This window comes from Diabrotica virgifera, chromosome 7, assembly GCF_917563875.1.
Source record: "Diabrotica virgifera virgifera chromosome 7, PGI_DIABVI_V3a".
NCBI classification, from domain to species: domain Eukaryota; kingdom Metazoa; phylum Arthropoda; class Insecta; order Coleoptera; family Chrysomelidae; genus Diabrotica; species Diabrotica virgifera.
This window is the reverse complement of record NC_065449.1, coordinates 72,776,267-72,792,181: the sequence shown is the minus strand read 5'-3', so window position 1 is coordinate 72,792,181 and position 15,915 is coordinate 72,776,267. Positions and strand designations below refer to the sequence as shown.

The following is a 15,915-nucleotide window of genomic DNA, read 5'->3' as shown; positions in this document are numbered from 1 at the left end:
TTAGTGCTTTATATTCCCGCTCGTATATATATATATATATATATATATATATATATATATATATACGAGTAGTTGATTTTGCCATGGACAGATTAACCTTCCTCAACTATCATAGATTTTCTGGACATTAAAGCTAACATCGGTGTCAGATCTAGGATAGAGCAGGCTAGAGCCGTTTTTAGATGGATGTCCAAGGTTTTATGTAACAGAGACCTCAAATTGGTATTGAAGATCCGCCTACTTCGCGCTACGTGTTCTCGGTCTTACTTTATGGTGTCGAGTACTGGACTGTGAATAAAATCTATCTAAATCACCTTGAGGCTTTCGAAATGTGGTGCTATAGATAGAAGAATTTTAAAAGTTTCCTGGGTGGAGAAGATCTTAAACTCGACAATACTAGAACGTCTCAGAAAGGCTGCTGAGGTCATAAAAAGTATCAAGCAGAGAAAGCTGGAGTATTTCGGACATGTAATGAGAGGTCCCAAATATAGGTTGCTACAAAATATCATGCAAGGAAAAATAGCAGGCAAACGCAGTCCACGACGAAGAAGAACCTCATAGTTGAAGAACTTGCGAGATTGGTATGGTGTTGATACAAGAATATTATTTAGGGTGGCAGTGAATAAAATTAAGATAGCCATGACGATTACCAACGTTCTGAAAGGACATAATACATGAAGAAATAAGTGTCAGAGACCGACATAAAAAAATGTTTCCATTGACAAAATTTCAAGCGTAGGGTCGTGTTTACTCCTTGAGGAAGTGCAATTAAACAAGAATAGCAAACTTATTAAGCCTCTTAAACATTAGCAAAATACGAAAGAAAATAAAACAACTATATCACATCTCATTTACGAAAAACAAGCTCAATTTTTCCACTGTTTTATTTTTGTACATAGATTCACCTTTTACTTCTGGCAATTGAGTTACTAACTTACCAGCACTTCTTTTTCGTACATTATTTCGTTATATTTTCTATTTTTTTCATCGAGTATGTCACATCCAACATTCGGTGTCTGAGACAAAATTTGCCGATAATTGCATAATCACTTGACATTGGAGACTCAAACTTCAAAACTAAAAACAGGCACCTGAATCAGGCAGCTACTGACGGCGGCGAAGATACATAACGAACAATTTGGGTATAATCGTAAAAACTCTAAGTGGCCGGTCTCACAGACCCAATGTTAGTCACGGAAGGTTACTGGACTGCAAAAATTTTTTTAGTGTTTTAGATTTGTCTTTGGAATTTACACAGTTTTAAGATTTACTCAATTTTTTTTGTACTTATAGGAAAGAAATGTTTCTCTTATGTTAAACTTGAGACACCCTGTAGGGAGGACAAGGTATACGTGTGAGTATGCATCGAAGTCGTATTCTAGTCTTATATTTTGTTAACATTTTGTTTTTTGACGGTTTTATTCTGTAACATGTGTTTTGACTGAAAATGAAAATGTTTGAGATACCCTGGAGAGAAAAAGGTACAAAGGTATACATCAAAATTATGTTGTAGTCTCATGTTTTCTGAACATTTTGTATTTTTATTTTTTTAGTTTCTCTGATATCTTTAATAACAAGAAAATTGGACGGTTTTATTATTAATATGTGTTTTAAATGACGACATAATGTGATGCGTGAGGAGGCCATGTCTTATCATACACTAAGATGAAATTAATTTCTATATACTGTACAGGTTACTTGATAACGAATGGGCAACAGCTTAAAACTACATATTTCACATATTATCCGTGTCATACTTGGCAGAAAATAAATTAAGTTAAATAATCGTTTTTGGCTACTACCAGAGGCGCACGACAGGAGAAAGTAAATGGTTGACCCTTCCAATCCTACTCCACTGACGGAACTGCTATTTTAGCATATTAGGTTAAAAATGAAACGGTACGGTTATTTTGACTAATGTATTATGTCCCTTCGTTTTTAACTTCAAATATCTCAAAAACTAATGACATTACCGTTACAAATGAAAAATATACTGTTTACATAGAAAGAAAGATAATCCAAAAATTGCACTTAAATAGGAATTTCCGCCAATGGCGTAGAATTTGAGAAGGGCCTACCATTCACTTTCTCCCGTTGTACGCCGTACGCCTCTGGTAGTAGCTAGCTGCAGCACCTACACTTGCTGCAACGTATGACAATGATTGACAATGACAACGTATGACAATGTCAAACGGTTTTTAGTAACTACAATGGAATGCAAAAATTGAATTTGGCATCGAAGAGATAAAATTCGTGTAACTGGAAATCGCTTCAGTTGAGCGAGATGAATGTAATATATTTTTTTAGTAAAAATGGTAGGGGGATAAAATTCTTGATCTCAAAATAATGTAGGTAGTCTAATAAAATAAAAAAAAGTAAATATGTAAATTCGTACAGGTTAAAACAAATTTTATATCAAAGTTTAGGTGGGTACAAAAGATATTTTCAAGAAAGTATCCAAATCATACAAGGGGATCATTGTTTAAATAATTAAAAAGCGGTCAATTTTGGAAAAAAAAAATACTTTTTTAACTGCTGAGGTCATTCAATTACCAATGAAGGTTTATAGGATTTTTTTCTGCAAAGCTGAAGGGTAAATCTTTCTCATAAGACTTACTAAATTAAATTTGACCCCCTATTTATTTAAATAATTATATATAAAACTTTAAAAACAAATTTGCAAAAAAATATTTTTAGCGTTTTAAATAAGCACTATAAAATATCTTATTTTACAGACTAAGTTGCGCTATGTTACCCTTATTAAGCAGAAAAAAATTGGTCGAAAAATATTTAATATTTTTTGAGATATTGAATTTGTTTATTAAATGTTACTATATTTTCAATTGCAAAAACGTGGTTGTTGCCAAAGAAATATTCATCTGCTTAAGATTTCATTATTTTTATTTTTATGTATATTTTTGATAAATGTTTTAATAAATTCAAATTTCAGTTAAACTACTCCCCTAAAATGGCATTTGAAAATTATTCAAATTTGTTTATAATTTGTTTTTTTAATAACGGGGGATTAAGTATTTTGACATGCCGTTTCGATCATTGGGTTCCTGGGATTTTTTTACTAATTAACAAAATTTTTTTGTCGTTTTCTCTTCTTCTTTTTCTTCTTGGAGTTATATTACTACGGGCCCTTTTAGGGTTAAATTTTATTAAGAATGTCGAATCTCTGAGTTGTAGATTCTAGACTTAGAAATATTAAGATATAACTAAAATCTTTTAAATAAAGTGTGACTACTTACTCAGTTACAGGGTGTTTTATTTAAAAATTTAAAAATTATTGTTACCAAGTACTTTAAAACTATTTGACGTATCCTTATCATACTTGGCAGAAAGTGTGGCTATTATACACCCTATTAAATTGTGATTAATAAACGTTTCTAGCTAGTGCCAGAGACGCACGACAGGGGATAGTGAATGATTGACCCTTCCCAAATTCTACGCCACTGAGGAAATTACTATTGTAGCGAAATTTTTCGATTCTCCAATACTTTGTATGTAAATAACTTTATTGGTATTGATAAAGTCATCAGTTTGAGAGATATTGGAAGTTTAAAATGAATGAATGAATGAATCAAAATAACTATGCCGTTTCATTTTTAACGTCCAATATCTCGAAAACTAATGACTTAATCGTTACCAGTAAAGAGTATATTATTTACATAGAAAGTATTGGAGAATCAAAAAATTTCGCTAAAATAGTAATTCCCTCAGTGGTGTACAATTTGGGAAGGGTCAACCATTAACTGGCCCCTGTCGTACGCCTCTGGTGGTAGCTAGAAACTTTTGTTTATCACAATTTAGTATACTGTATAGTACTCACACTTTCTGTAAAGTATGATAAGGATACGTCAATTAGTTTGAAAGTACTTGGTAAAAATAATTTTTTAATTTTTAAATAAAACACCCTGTAACTCAGTAAGTAGCCACATTTTATTTAAGTGATTTTAGACCAATCTTGATATTTTTAGGTCTCGAATCTACAACTTAGAGATTCGACATTCTTAATGAAACTTAACCCAAAAAGGTCCCGTAGTAATACAATGCAAAGAAAAAAAAGAAGAGGAAAAAAAGACAAAAAAATTTGTTAATTAGTGAAAAATTCCCAGGAACCCAATTATCGAAACGGCATGTTAAACTATTTAATCACCGCGACGTTATTAAAAAAACAAATTATAAACAAATTTGCATTATTTTCAAATGCAATTTTAGGGGGCAGTTTAATTGAAATTTGAATTTATCAATACATTTATCGAAAATATACATAAAAATAAAAATAATAAGATTTAATACAGGTGAACATTTCTTTGGAAATAACCGCGTTTTTGCAATTGAAAATATAGTAACATTTAATAAACAAATTCAATATCTCAAAAAATATGAAATATTTTTCGACCAATTTTTTTTGCGTAATACTGATAATATAGCATAACTTATCCTGTAAAACAAGATATTTTATAGTGGTTATTTAAAACACTAAAAATAATTTTTTGCAAATTTGTTTTTAAAGTTTTATGTATAATTATTTAAATAAATAGGGGGTCAAATTTAATTTAGTAAGACTTATGTGAAAGGTTTACCCTTCAAATTTACAGAAAACAATCCTATATACCTTCATTAGTAATTTAATGACCTCAGCAGTTAAAAAAGTAATTTTTTTGCAAGAATGACCACTTTTTAATTATTTAAACAATGATCCCCTTGTATGATTTGGATACTTTCTTGAAAATATCTTTTGTACCCTCCTAAACTTTGATATAAAATTTGTTTCAACCTGTACGAATTTACATTTTGATTTACATGTAGTGTAATTTTATTTTACTAGACTAAGGGTGACAGATAAAAAAATTGAACGTATTAAATGAGCATTGAAAGACTGAGTAATATGTAATTTTTGGTAGGGAATTTAGGTTTCTCGTCCCAAAAAACCACCATATTCCATAGTTCGTGTTATTATCCCATTCCTCTCAGTTAATATTCAAAATTAAATAAAATAAAAGTACTTTGACATCCTGTATTGCGGTTATTATCAACTTCTGTACTAAGGTAAGTTAGCTATAAATCGACCTAATTTAACCTAATGAATGTAAGGTTAAGCTACGGCCCATTCGTTAGCAAACACCCTGTTTACTGCGAAAGGAACACTGTTCAAAGAAAAAAAATCTGTGCAATGTACCTCTCTCTATTTAACCTTCGGACGACCAAGCGGGGGAAATTGTGACCCCAGCGTATGTTTTTCTTTAATAAATTCAAACGTATTTTCAATTTTTAACTCATTATTTTTTTATTTGACTTTAATATCATTCTAGATATCCTCATATTTTGAAATAAAAAAATTCCCTATATTTTACGAATAAAAAATATATTCTTAAGTTGATGTTTAGTAAAATAGCGTCTATTATGTGTAATTACAAGTAGTTTTACGCTAATGACGTCGACTTTGCAAAGTAACAAGACACTTACTCAACATACACACTACACATGACACTAATACTCATGTTGTGACTGCCTGAATGACATAAAGTCCATGCCAAAAAAAAAATTAAAAAAAACTTTATTTTTTTGTTAATTGTCATTTTTGACATTTTTGACCTGGGGTCATTTTTTCCCCCTTGGTCGTCCGTGTAACAAAAAAGGGTTGGTCATCGGAAGGTTAAAGTGCCTCCACGTAGATACCAAATCTCTACTTAATCTCAAGGAAATTTCACCCCAAATCATCACAGAGTCTCCATTAAACAAGCTCGTTTCTCTTAGGTTGCGCTGTGCATACCGCTCACTTGGTCGACAAATAACTCTTAGGTGTCGATCAGAATTAACGTTATGTGCCTTTCTATTTTTAAAGTTTGTTGACGGTTATTTTTTATTGTTAATTTAGATTTGTTTCAGGTAAAACCGGTCATGATAAATAATAAAACTGTCTATTTTCTTTGTTTCTAAAGATATCAGGTACAGTCAAAAAAAAACAATATGTTCACAAAACATAAGACTATAATACGATTTCGATGTACACCCACACTTATGTATATTATTTGTCCTCCCTACAGGGTGTCTCAAACTTAAAATCAGGAAAACATTTATTTTCTTTCACCTAAGTTCAAAAAAGACGTTTGAGTAAACCTTTGCCCAACTGTGTCAATACCAAATACAAATCTAAAATAATAGTAAAAAATTCATGGAAACCATTAATCTGTTAAAAAAAAATCCAATATGAAAACGAGCATAATTTTAGGTGATGTTGAATTTTAGGTTTTGTACATCGTATTTTTTGTGAACATTATAGTAATTTTTTTATATTGTTGCAAAGATCGAAGGCAGGGGAGCCCAAGCGGGGATTTTTGCAGCTACTCGAGCGCGTTAGATTATTACATGGGGAGAACTATTGTACTCTGAAAATGTACCTCTACCATATATTGGATCTTAATGCAGGGGAGTTCGTTAAGGGGGACTGAAAAAATCTATCCTTAGAAAAACTCGAAATTGTCAGATTAACATAAGATAAGTGGGGTACATGCAAAACAGTGTATATTTAAAAAATCTGACGAATTGAGCGGGGCGCAAGGAAATGGGCGGGTCCCAAAATTTCACAAGGGAAAAACAAATATTTCGCAAAATGAATGACAGATCGAAAAACTAAAAAATACTTACTCAATATTTTTCAAAAATCTATCGAATGATACCAAACATGAATTCCCACGGAGAGGCGTGGGGGTAAATTTAATATTTTAAATACGATATTTCGCGAAATGAACATCAGATAGAAAAACTGAAAATACAATTATTTAATATTTTTGAAAAATCTATCGAATGGAACCAAACACGACCCCCCACGGAGGTGGGGTGGGGGTTACTTTAAAACTTTAAACGGGAACCCCCATTTTTTACTGCAGATTTGGATTTTTTACGTAAAAATAAGTAACTTTTATTCGAGATATTTTTTTGAAATTATGGATAGATGGCGCTATGATCTAAAAAACAATTGTTGGAAGTGGAAAATTAAATTAAAAATGGACAAGTCCCCACTAAAATGGAAAACTTTACTTAACTTTTTTGGTTTTAGGACCTACTCTTCACAACCCAATAGGTCCCCAAAGAGTGACTGCATATTTAGCATACTTTGCTCCCCTACCACGATGAATATAAGAAATTGATGATGTAAAAATTCTTTTCCTTACCGAAAATCCACATTGTGTGTCAGAAATTATTAGATTTGATTCAGCTATAACAACTGTAAAAAAAATGATGCAATTAACTACAAAATTTTAAATAAGATTTTTTCCTGTATCCCATTTAAAGTGTAAGCATACTAGTGGCGGCATAAGAGCAAAACAAAAGTGCATGATAGATAGGGAATTCTTTTATTAGTGATTCTTAAAAAATTTTAAGAGAAACCAAAAAAAGGAGAGCATAAGTGTGACTGAGTACTAAGTGAATAAAAAATTGTGGTATGTAGGGAAAAGTAGCACTAGATAATGCTGATTATTGATCGAGAGAGCTGAGAACAATACTGTGTGAGTAAGACCGAAAAAAAAGCTAAATATTGTATTTAAATTTTATTAACCCACAACTGATTGCCGACAAATACGACAAAAATGGACTCACAAGATCATAACAACATTTAAAAACCAACAGGCTCAGGTCTTTCCGGCCAAAACCAAACCTTACAACGCACAAAAGGTATTAGAGAACTGCATCTATAAAATACCCTGTGAATGCAACAATTTCTATGTGGGAGAAACCGCAAAACCACTAAGTGTCAGATTAAACGGACATGACATATACATCAAAAACAGCGACTTCGATAAATCCCAGATTTGCAAATATACCTGCGAAAATGAACACAAAATACAATGAAAAGATGCATTTATAAGCATGAAAGAAACATAATTAAAAAAGAGAAAAACCAAAGTATAGTATATAAACCCTCATCCTGCTCAATAAAGAAAAATGTCTACTAAACCCACCGGCAGAATATAGCAGGCTTTGGTTACTAATACTAAAAGAAGCAGTTAGCAACACGAACATACTAAGAAGAGCGTACTAGTTCAGAGAAATAAGGAAAAAAAATATCCTGTTAGTGACACATCCCCCTCCAGGCCGAAACCAAATTTTTTGAGTGGTATGGACATCTATAATAATAACCTATATGTTTCCTGTAGCCGGTTTTGATAATATACATAGTTATAAACAAATGAAGATAAAAACACCGTAAATTTTCGCTTTTTTCGTCTATAACCAAAAAGTTAAGTATTTCAAACAAAGGGCCTAGCCGGGTAAGATGGTGAAAAGTGCCCCCAACTAGATTTAAATTCCATATAGGCCACTTTTTAGCACATATAGAGGAACTCGCTTTCTGAAATTTTCAGCCCCCTAGGTGGTCACGCGACACCCCTAGAGCCTAATTAGGCTGTTTATGTTTTTATTTTTTATCTCAGACGCATCAAGAGCTAGCCAAAAACTTTATTTAAAGAAGTTGTAAGTTTCAAATAGATCTATATGAAAAATTTTTTTTTATTTTTTGGCGGGAAATTCGAATTTTTAGAACAATTTTAAACTTTTAAATAACTTTGGAAAAAAAATAAGATACTCGTTTTTACGAAAATTATAACATGAATTTTTGCACAATCTTTTACCCTAAATTTTTTCAGCTTTTTAAAATTAGTGAAACGTACCTTTAAAAATAAAAAACCGCATCAAACAAATGAAATAGAGAATGTGGAAAAATCCCCTTACGAATAATTCACACATCCACCATTTCGGGCTGGGAAAAATTTTTTGAATAGAATCAAAGATCCAAACACCAGTTCTTAGAAATGTGTTTCGCCCTCTTCAACCTCTCTGGGCTCATCGGTAAAGATGAGAAGTTGAATATCTTTAGACACATTCCAATCAAAAAACAACATTCGAGTCCTAGACATAGCAGGAGCGTAAATCTACGCCCAACCTGAAAATGACAGTCTCAAGTTTTAATTCCCTAATTACTTTAGAGTAAGTAAGATAATGTTTATGAAAAAACAAAAGATGTAGATCTTTGAAACACACTCAGTGATCAAAAGATCCACAGGTACTGGTTTAACCGCATTTTTTCGTTTTTTTTTTCGTTTTTTGATATAATTTTATACATATTTTTCAAAAAAATTAACACCGTCACTAGAATAGGTAAAAAACTGAAAAATAATTGGGGTTTGCTTTATAAAATTTTTTTGTAACGCCATCCATTTTCAAGATAAAGGTCGTTGAAGAAAACAAAATTTTACACATTTTTTACCATCTTGCTGAAACTACTGGCAACATTGTAATAAAACTTGGCGGGTTTTAAGAGGTAGTTATTGTGCATGTTTTGACATACAATTAAGGATTTGATATTCATCATTGGCGCGCATAGGGGTAATGGTCTGAACTTTTTAAAGAATAAAGATAGTACGCCACTGACATATTTCAAATTAACAATCGTTTTTGAATTCCTCGTTCAATTTGTGACAAAAAATCTATCTTCTTATTTTTTTATACGACGCGCCATTTTTATTCAAAAAATAAAAGATCTTAACCCTTACAAAGCATTCGAACTTCTAGTAGTTTCTACATCTATGTACATATTGTACATACATAAACTCGTACATCCATTATAAAAATTAATTCGAATACTTTGGAAACGTTAAGATATTTTATTTTTTGCAACAAAACGGCGCGTTGTATGAAAAAATGGGAAGATAGATTTTTTGCCACAAATAGAACGAGGAATTCAAAAATGATTGTTAATTTGAAATATGTCGGTGGCGTACCATCTTTTTTTCTTTAAAAATTTCAGACCATTGCCCGTATGCACGCCAATAATGAATATAAAATTCTCAATTGTATGTCAAAAAATGCACAATAACTACCTCTTAAAATCTACCAAATTTTATTGACATGTTGCCGATAGTTTCGGCAAAATCGTAAAAAATGTGTAAAATTTTGTTTTTTTCAACGCCCTGTATCTTGAGAATGGATGACGTTACAAAAAAAATTTATCAAGCAAACCTCAATTATTTTTCATCTTTTTACCTATTCTAGTGACGGTGTTACCTTTTTTGAAAAATATGTATAAAATTGTATCAAAAAAACGAAAAAAAAAAAAAACCGAAAAAATGCGGTTTTTTATTTTTAAAGGTACGTTTCACCAGTTTTAAAAATCTGAAAAAATTCAGAGTGAACGATTGTGCAAAAATACAAATTATAATTGATTTTCGTAAAAACGAGTGTCTTAGTTTTTTTTTCAGAGTTATTTAAAAGTTTAAAATTGTTCTAAAAATTCGAATTTACCGCCAAAAAAATAAAAAAAAAACTTTTTCGTATAGATCTTTTTGAAGCTTACAACTTTTTTAAATAAAGTTTTTGGCTAGCTCTTGACGCAGCTGAGATAAAAAATAAAAACATAATAAGCCTAATTAGGCTCTAGGGGTCACATGACCACCTAGGGGGCTAAAAATTTCAGAAAGTGAGTTCCTCTATATGTGCTCAAAAGTAACCTATATGGAATTTAAATTGAGTTGGGGGCACTTTTCACCATCTTAGCCGGCTAGGCCCTTTGAGAGTGAAAAGCTCATTATGTCGTATAAAAAACTTCAATATGGCGTTCGCTGAATATGTCTGTCCTTATTGGTTGCTTAGAAAATTGCAAAATAAGTCATAAATTTTAAGTTTTTTAAATATTCATAACTTATATAAAAATTAGCTTATAACGTTCTTATTACACGAATTGCTGAAACCTGTGGTACTTAATTTTTTTTTAAATTTCAAAGCAGTTGGTCCAATAGTTTAAAAGTTATTTAATTTGTTTATCCCAAATTAATTTTTTTGCAACGCTATAAGTCAGAAAATGGTGAAGTTAAACTAATACCTTGGATAGTTTACGAAAGAAGAAGATTTATACTACTAATTTAATTTTAAAAAAATGACAAAAAGTAATTCTAAATACTGCAAAATTATTTTGCAAAGTGAATTAAAAAAGGGGGGCTAACTTCGTCCCTAATTGTCCTAAGACAATTGTTTTTCTTTCTAAATGTGTATAAAAATTCAGTCTTTCCAAATCTGAAAAAATATTTTTTCTACGAGTAACGGTTAAAAAGTTATTCTAATTGTTTATAAGTAAGCAAACAATCGACATGTTTTTGCAAAATAATTTTACATTGTTTAACATTACTTTTGTCATTTTTTAAATTAAATCAATATTAAAAATTTTCTTCTTCCATAAACTGTTAGAAGTCTTACTGTAACCTCATAATTTTCTGACTTATAGCGTTGCAAAAAAATGAATTTGGGATAAACAAATTAAATAACTTTTAAACTACTTGACCAATTGCTTTGAAATTTAAAATATAATTTAAGCACCACAAGTCTCAGCAATTCGTGTAATAAAAAGGTTCAAGTTAATTTTTTACATAAGTTATGAATATTTATAAAAACTCAAAATTTATGATTTATTTTGCAATTTTCTAAGCAACCAAGAAGGATAGACATATTCAGCAAACGCCATATTGAAATTTTTTAGACGATTTATGAGCTTCTTACTCTCAAATTTGTTTAAAATGCTTAACTTTTTGGTTATAGACGAAAAAAGCGAAAATTTACCGTTTTTTGATCTTCATTTGTTTATAACTATGTATGTATATCATCAAAATCGGCTGCAGGAAACATAAAGGTTATTAATATAGATGTCCATACTACTCAAATTTGGTTTCGGCCTGGAGGGGGATGTGTCACGAGAAAAATCTTATTTCTCTGGACTATACTAGAAAATCTGTGACGATGGAACACATCGTCTAAAACCATACAAAATGCATATGCAACACACAATACTTAAACACAATATAAAAAAAATCCCAAAAAAATGTAGAAAGCAAATAATACCGGCGGGTGTAATTTTCTCACCAAAATAATCTTTTACCTGCGTTTATAAGGGTATGTCATAATCCCACAGGTATTTACCTCACCAAAACCAAAATGGTTATTTCAGGTAGATTTTACTAAAAGGCATTCAATTGCATTATTTATCTACTATTAAATTACAGTAGGTACCTATAATTATAATAATTGATTAATTAATTATAGTATTTTATTTTTAGTCACAATTGGAATTTTGACAAAAATGGAATGTTTAATAGAAAGTGAAACGGTAAACCTTACGCGGTATTGGTATTTGAAAATTTTATTTTTTATAAAGTGAAAGTTTTAAAAAGTAAAGAAGTATTCTGGAGGATAAAACAACTTGTAGTGCGAAATTTTTTCCTATTGGTGCAACTTTTACAATATCTAGAAGTAGCCGACAACATAATCATGAACCAGATTGTCAGAAGTTAGATCGAAAAATTGTTTATAACTATTGTAAACGTTAAGCCCAAGAGAATTGAAAAACCAGCCAAAATTACACGCCAAGCACTTGCAGCTAATTTGTCTGAAACAATTACTACGATTGTTGTCAGTTACATAAGAAAAAATATATAATTATCGACGAAAAATGATGCCTGGTCGACTTCCTTCCAATATTGATGAGGTTCAAGAATTTGTGACGGGGTGTGCTCAAAAAACAACTAAGAAAGAAAATTTTCTTTTTATTAACTGTGTCAAAAGTAGGATAATTGTATTTAGTTGTGAAACAAATATAAGACTTTTAGCCACATTGAATTTTATTATATGGATGGCACATTGCCATTATTCATTATTCATGGGCTAATTAATGGGCATTATATTTCTTTATTATACTGTTTACTGCCAAACAAAAAACAGAAATTTACAACAATATTTTTTATTTGTTAAAATCAGAAATTTTTAAAGCCTCTAAATTGAGTTTAATGCTAGTAAATTTTTGAAGAATTAAAAAAGGAATGCAATTATTGAAATTTGTCCGAACACTGAAATACATGGTTGTAAATTTCACCTACACTAAGCTTGGTATAGAAATGTCTTGGTCTCTTAATTTGATATCAGAATATAAAAATGATTCTGAAAGAGGCAAGTGGCTCAAACATACTTTTGGCCTTACATATAAAACCAGAAGACGTATCAGATTGTTTTGTGTTTGATTAATGTCATGCAAACCAGGAAAGGGAGCGTTCAAGTATTACGTAACGCACCTTGGAGGAGGGGGGTCTTGCATAACGTTACGGCGCGTTACATGGGGGAGGAGGGTCAAAAATCTTCAAAAACTGCGTTACGTAATACTTGAACGCCCCCAAATGAAATTTAAGATAGATATGTTGATTATTTAGTTTAAACTTATATAGACGAAAATACCATATTCTCCCCATATTTGTGGACAGAGGCAAATTATTTTGTTATTCGTATTACGAATGCTTGCGAATCTTTTCATTCGCATTTTAATTTATCGTTTTGTAATACGCATCCATCCATATATATTTTCTTTGAAAAAATTAAACAATTTCAGGTAGATACGTATGTTAAAATTTAAAGTTTGCATATTGCAAAACCTATCAAATATAAACAAGTTAAACTGAAATTGAAAAATATAGTAAATTTATTAATAAGATATCAGTCTAAACAAATGACTAGAATGGATTTTGTAAAGTGTCTGTCTTATTATAGTAAATATTAAATAATAATTTATACGTCTTGCATATTATCTATATTATAAACTATTATTATAATGTCAGGAAATTAATGTCTTTTATTCGGATTTCGGATGCTTTCATAATAGGCATTCTTAAATTAAACCTATATTTTTATTTTATTACCTGAGTGAGTTGGTGAGGAAAATACCTACCGGATTAATAGGAACCTTTAAATTTGGTGAGGAAAATACCTGTCGGATTATATGTTTTTACTGGTTGGTGAGGAATTTACCTCCGCCCAATAATACATAGTAATGCAGAATGCAGTAACAGACAGAATAATCAAAATTTGATGTTTGTTGGGGCAAAAATCCACCCTCAGATCTCTTCAGCCATAACATACTTGTTGACTACATCACGCCCAAGTAGGTCAACACCAATTTCTGAAAAACATATACCTACACCCTTTTTGATACAATCCGAAATATTTTCTTATGTAAACGTTTTCTGGAGTGTAAATCGAAAAGTCATTTTTTTTTGTAAAAAAATGTAATTTTCATAATCAATTGTGACTTAATAAAATTAAACATAAATTTAATTTAGACATGTCACAACAAATCACTCTCTGAAAGAAAAGCTTTCTTGATATGATTATTAAGGAGACAAACTGCGAAATTTTAGATCGGGCAAGGAAATTATATATGAAAGTAGAGAAAATCACTCTCAAATAGATTATTTCGTAACAAGAAACGAAGATATATACGTGAATGTAAGGACTGAAAAAAAATTGGTACTGAGATTGTGAGGTTAAACTGGTATGGATATCTGATGAGAATTAAACCCTGTAGACTATTGAGAAAATTTCAAGAAACAAAAAATAACAAAAGAAGAAGAAAGGCACACCGAGGAAAAAATAAATACATCAAATAGTAGATGCAGGAAAGATTAAACTAAAAGAGTATAAGGAAGGGGAGAAAGAAAGAAAGAAAAATGGTCTTGAGTTTGAAACATCTTACATAGTTACAAGAACTGATTTTAATAATAATTACTACAACAAGTTGCTTACCAGATGTGCAATGATAAAACAATATTAAAAGAAAACAACACCTCAACGTATGTCTTCGCTTCATTTTCACTATGGAATGAATTAAAAACTACGTCAGAGATTTTGAACCCTGCTTTTCACTCTCATTAATAAACCATCATTTTGCAATTATGTTCATGGCAATAATTGTTCTGATAGATAAAATATTTTTATACCGGTAAATCAAAAATGTATTATTTACGGTTTCAAAAAAAAGATGGATGAAAATAATGCCTGTTTATACCAGGCAGGTTGGGTAGCAGGTAGGAACTCCTTTTGGATAGTCCTATCAGGGAAATTGAATCAATCCTTGCCTTCTGCAGATTCCAGGTGTTTCCTGACCCGGGAAACCAGTACCTGCTAAGGGTACCCTGTCCAGGGTCACGGATGAAGCCCACAACGGCATCCAGGGCGGAGAAGAAGGTGTTCACAACGGTCTGGAGGACGGAAGTGGCAGCCCCCTGGTTTTAGGGCTTCTATAAAATCGAAGCTGGGAATCGGCAGCTGGTTTTTCAGTATCCCTATTAAGTGGAATAATGTAGGCCAGAACGGTCAATACAGAACAGTACTCGGTAGCAACCACTCAAACAGCGTGTACACAGCGGTGTAGAAAGCGAAGGGAATGACCACTACACTATTTTCCCAGGTTAATCAATATGGCTGAGAAAATAAACGATGGCCCCGAGTACGGGCGCTTCTTAAATGGGGTAGGGGTGCGAAGAATCTCTCGCTTGGCCAAATCTGATATCCAGAGAAGTTGTAGAATAGGCACATGGAACGTGCGGAGTTTATATGAACCAGAAAAAACAGATAGTGCAATAAATGAGATAAAAAGACTGCAAATATCAATTCTGGGTATTAGCGAAATTCGATGACCCGGATCTGGCGGCCAATGCCATGTGGATGATCATGAAGTGTATTATGCAGGAAAAGAGAGTAATTATCATCGCCATGGATTCATAGTCTTAAAAACTCAAAAGGGGTTGACAAATGTGTTAGAGCGGTATGCCAGGTATCTGAACGCGAAATGTTGATCTTAATCATAATGATTCAGTTGAAGGCGAAACCCAGAAACATAAATTTAATACAAGTGCATGCGCCGACAGCGGAAAGTGAACTAGAAAAACTTGATAAATTCTACGCCCATGTAAAAACTGTTACCGACCAACTCAAGACTAGAGATCTCACCATTCTGATGGATGACTTTATTGCTAAGATCGGAAAAGACAGACAAAGTAACATTATTGCATTTTATGGACTGGGCGATAGAAATAA

General features: G+C 31.6%; 1 protein-coding gene across 1 annotated transcript in view; it reads right to left on the bottom strand.

The window, feature by feature from the left end:
- LOC114327663 (CLIP domain-containing serine protease B10-like) overlaps positions 1-14,694 on the bottom strand; it is a 48,391-nt gene extending 33,697 nt beyond the window's left edge. The window contains exons 1-2 of the mRNA XM_028276337.2: positions 14,623-14,694; positions 7,185-7,237 (exon numbers count right to left, since the gene is read on the bottom strand). Coding sequence (XP_028132138.1) covers positions 7,185-7,237; positions 14,623-14,686 — 117 coding nt within the window. The 5' untranslated portion in view covers positions 14,687-14,694. The remainder of the gene's footprint in view (positions 1-7,184; positions 7,238-14,622) is intronic.
- Between the last annotated feature and the right edge of the window lie 1,221 nt (positions 14,695-15,915).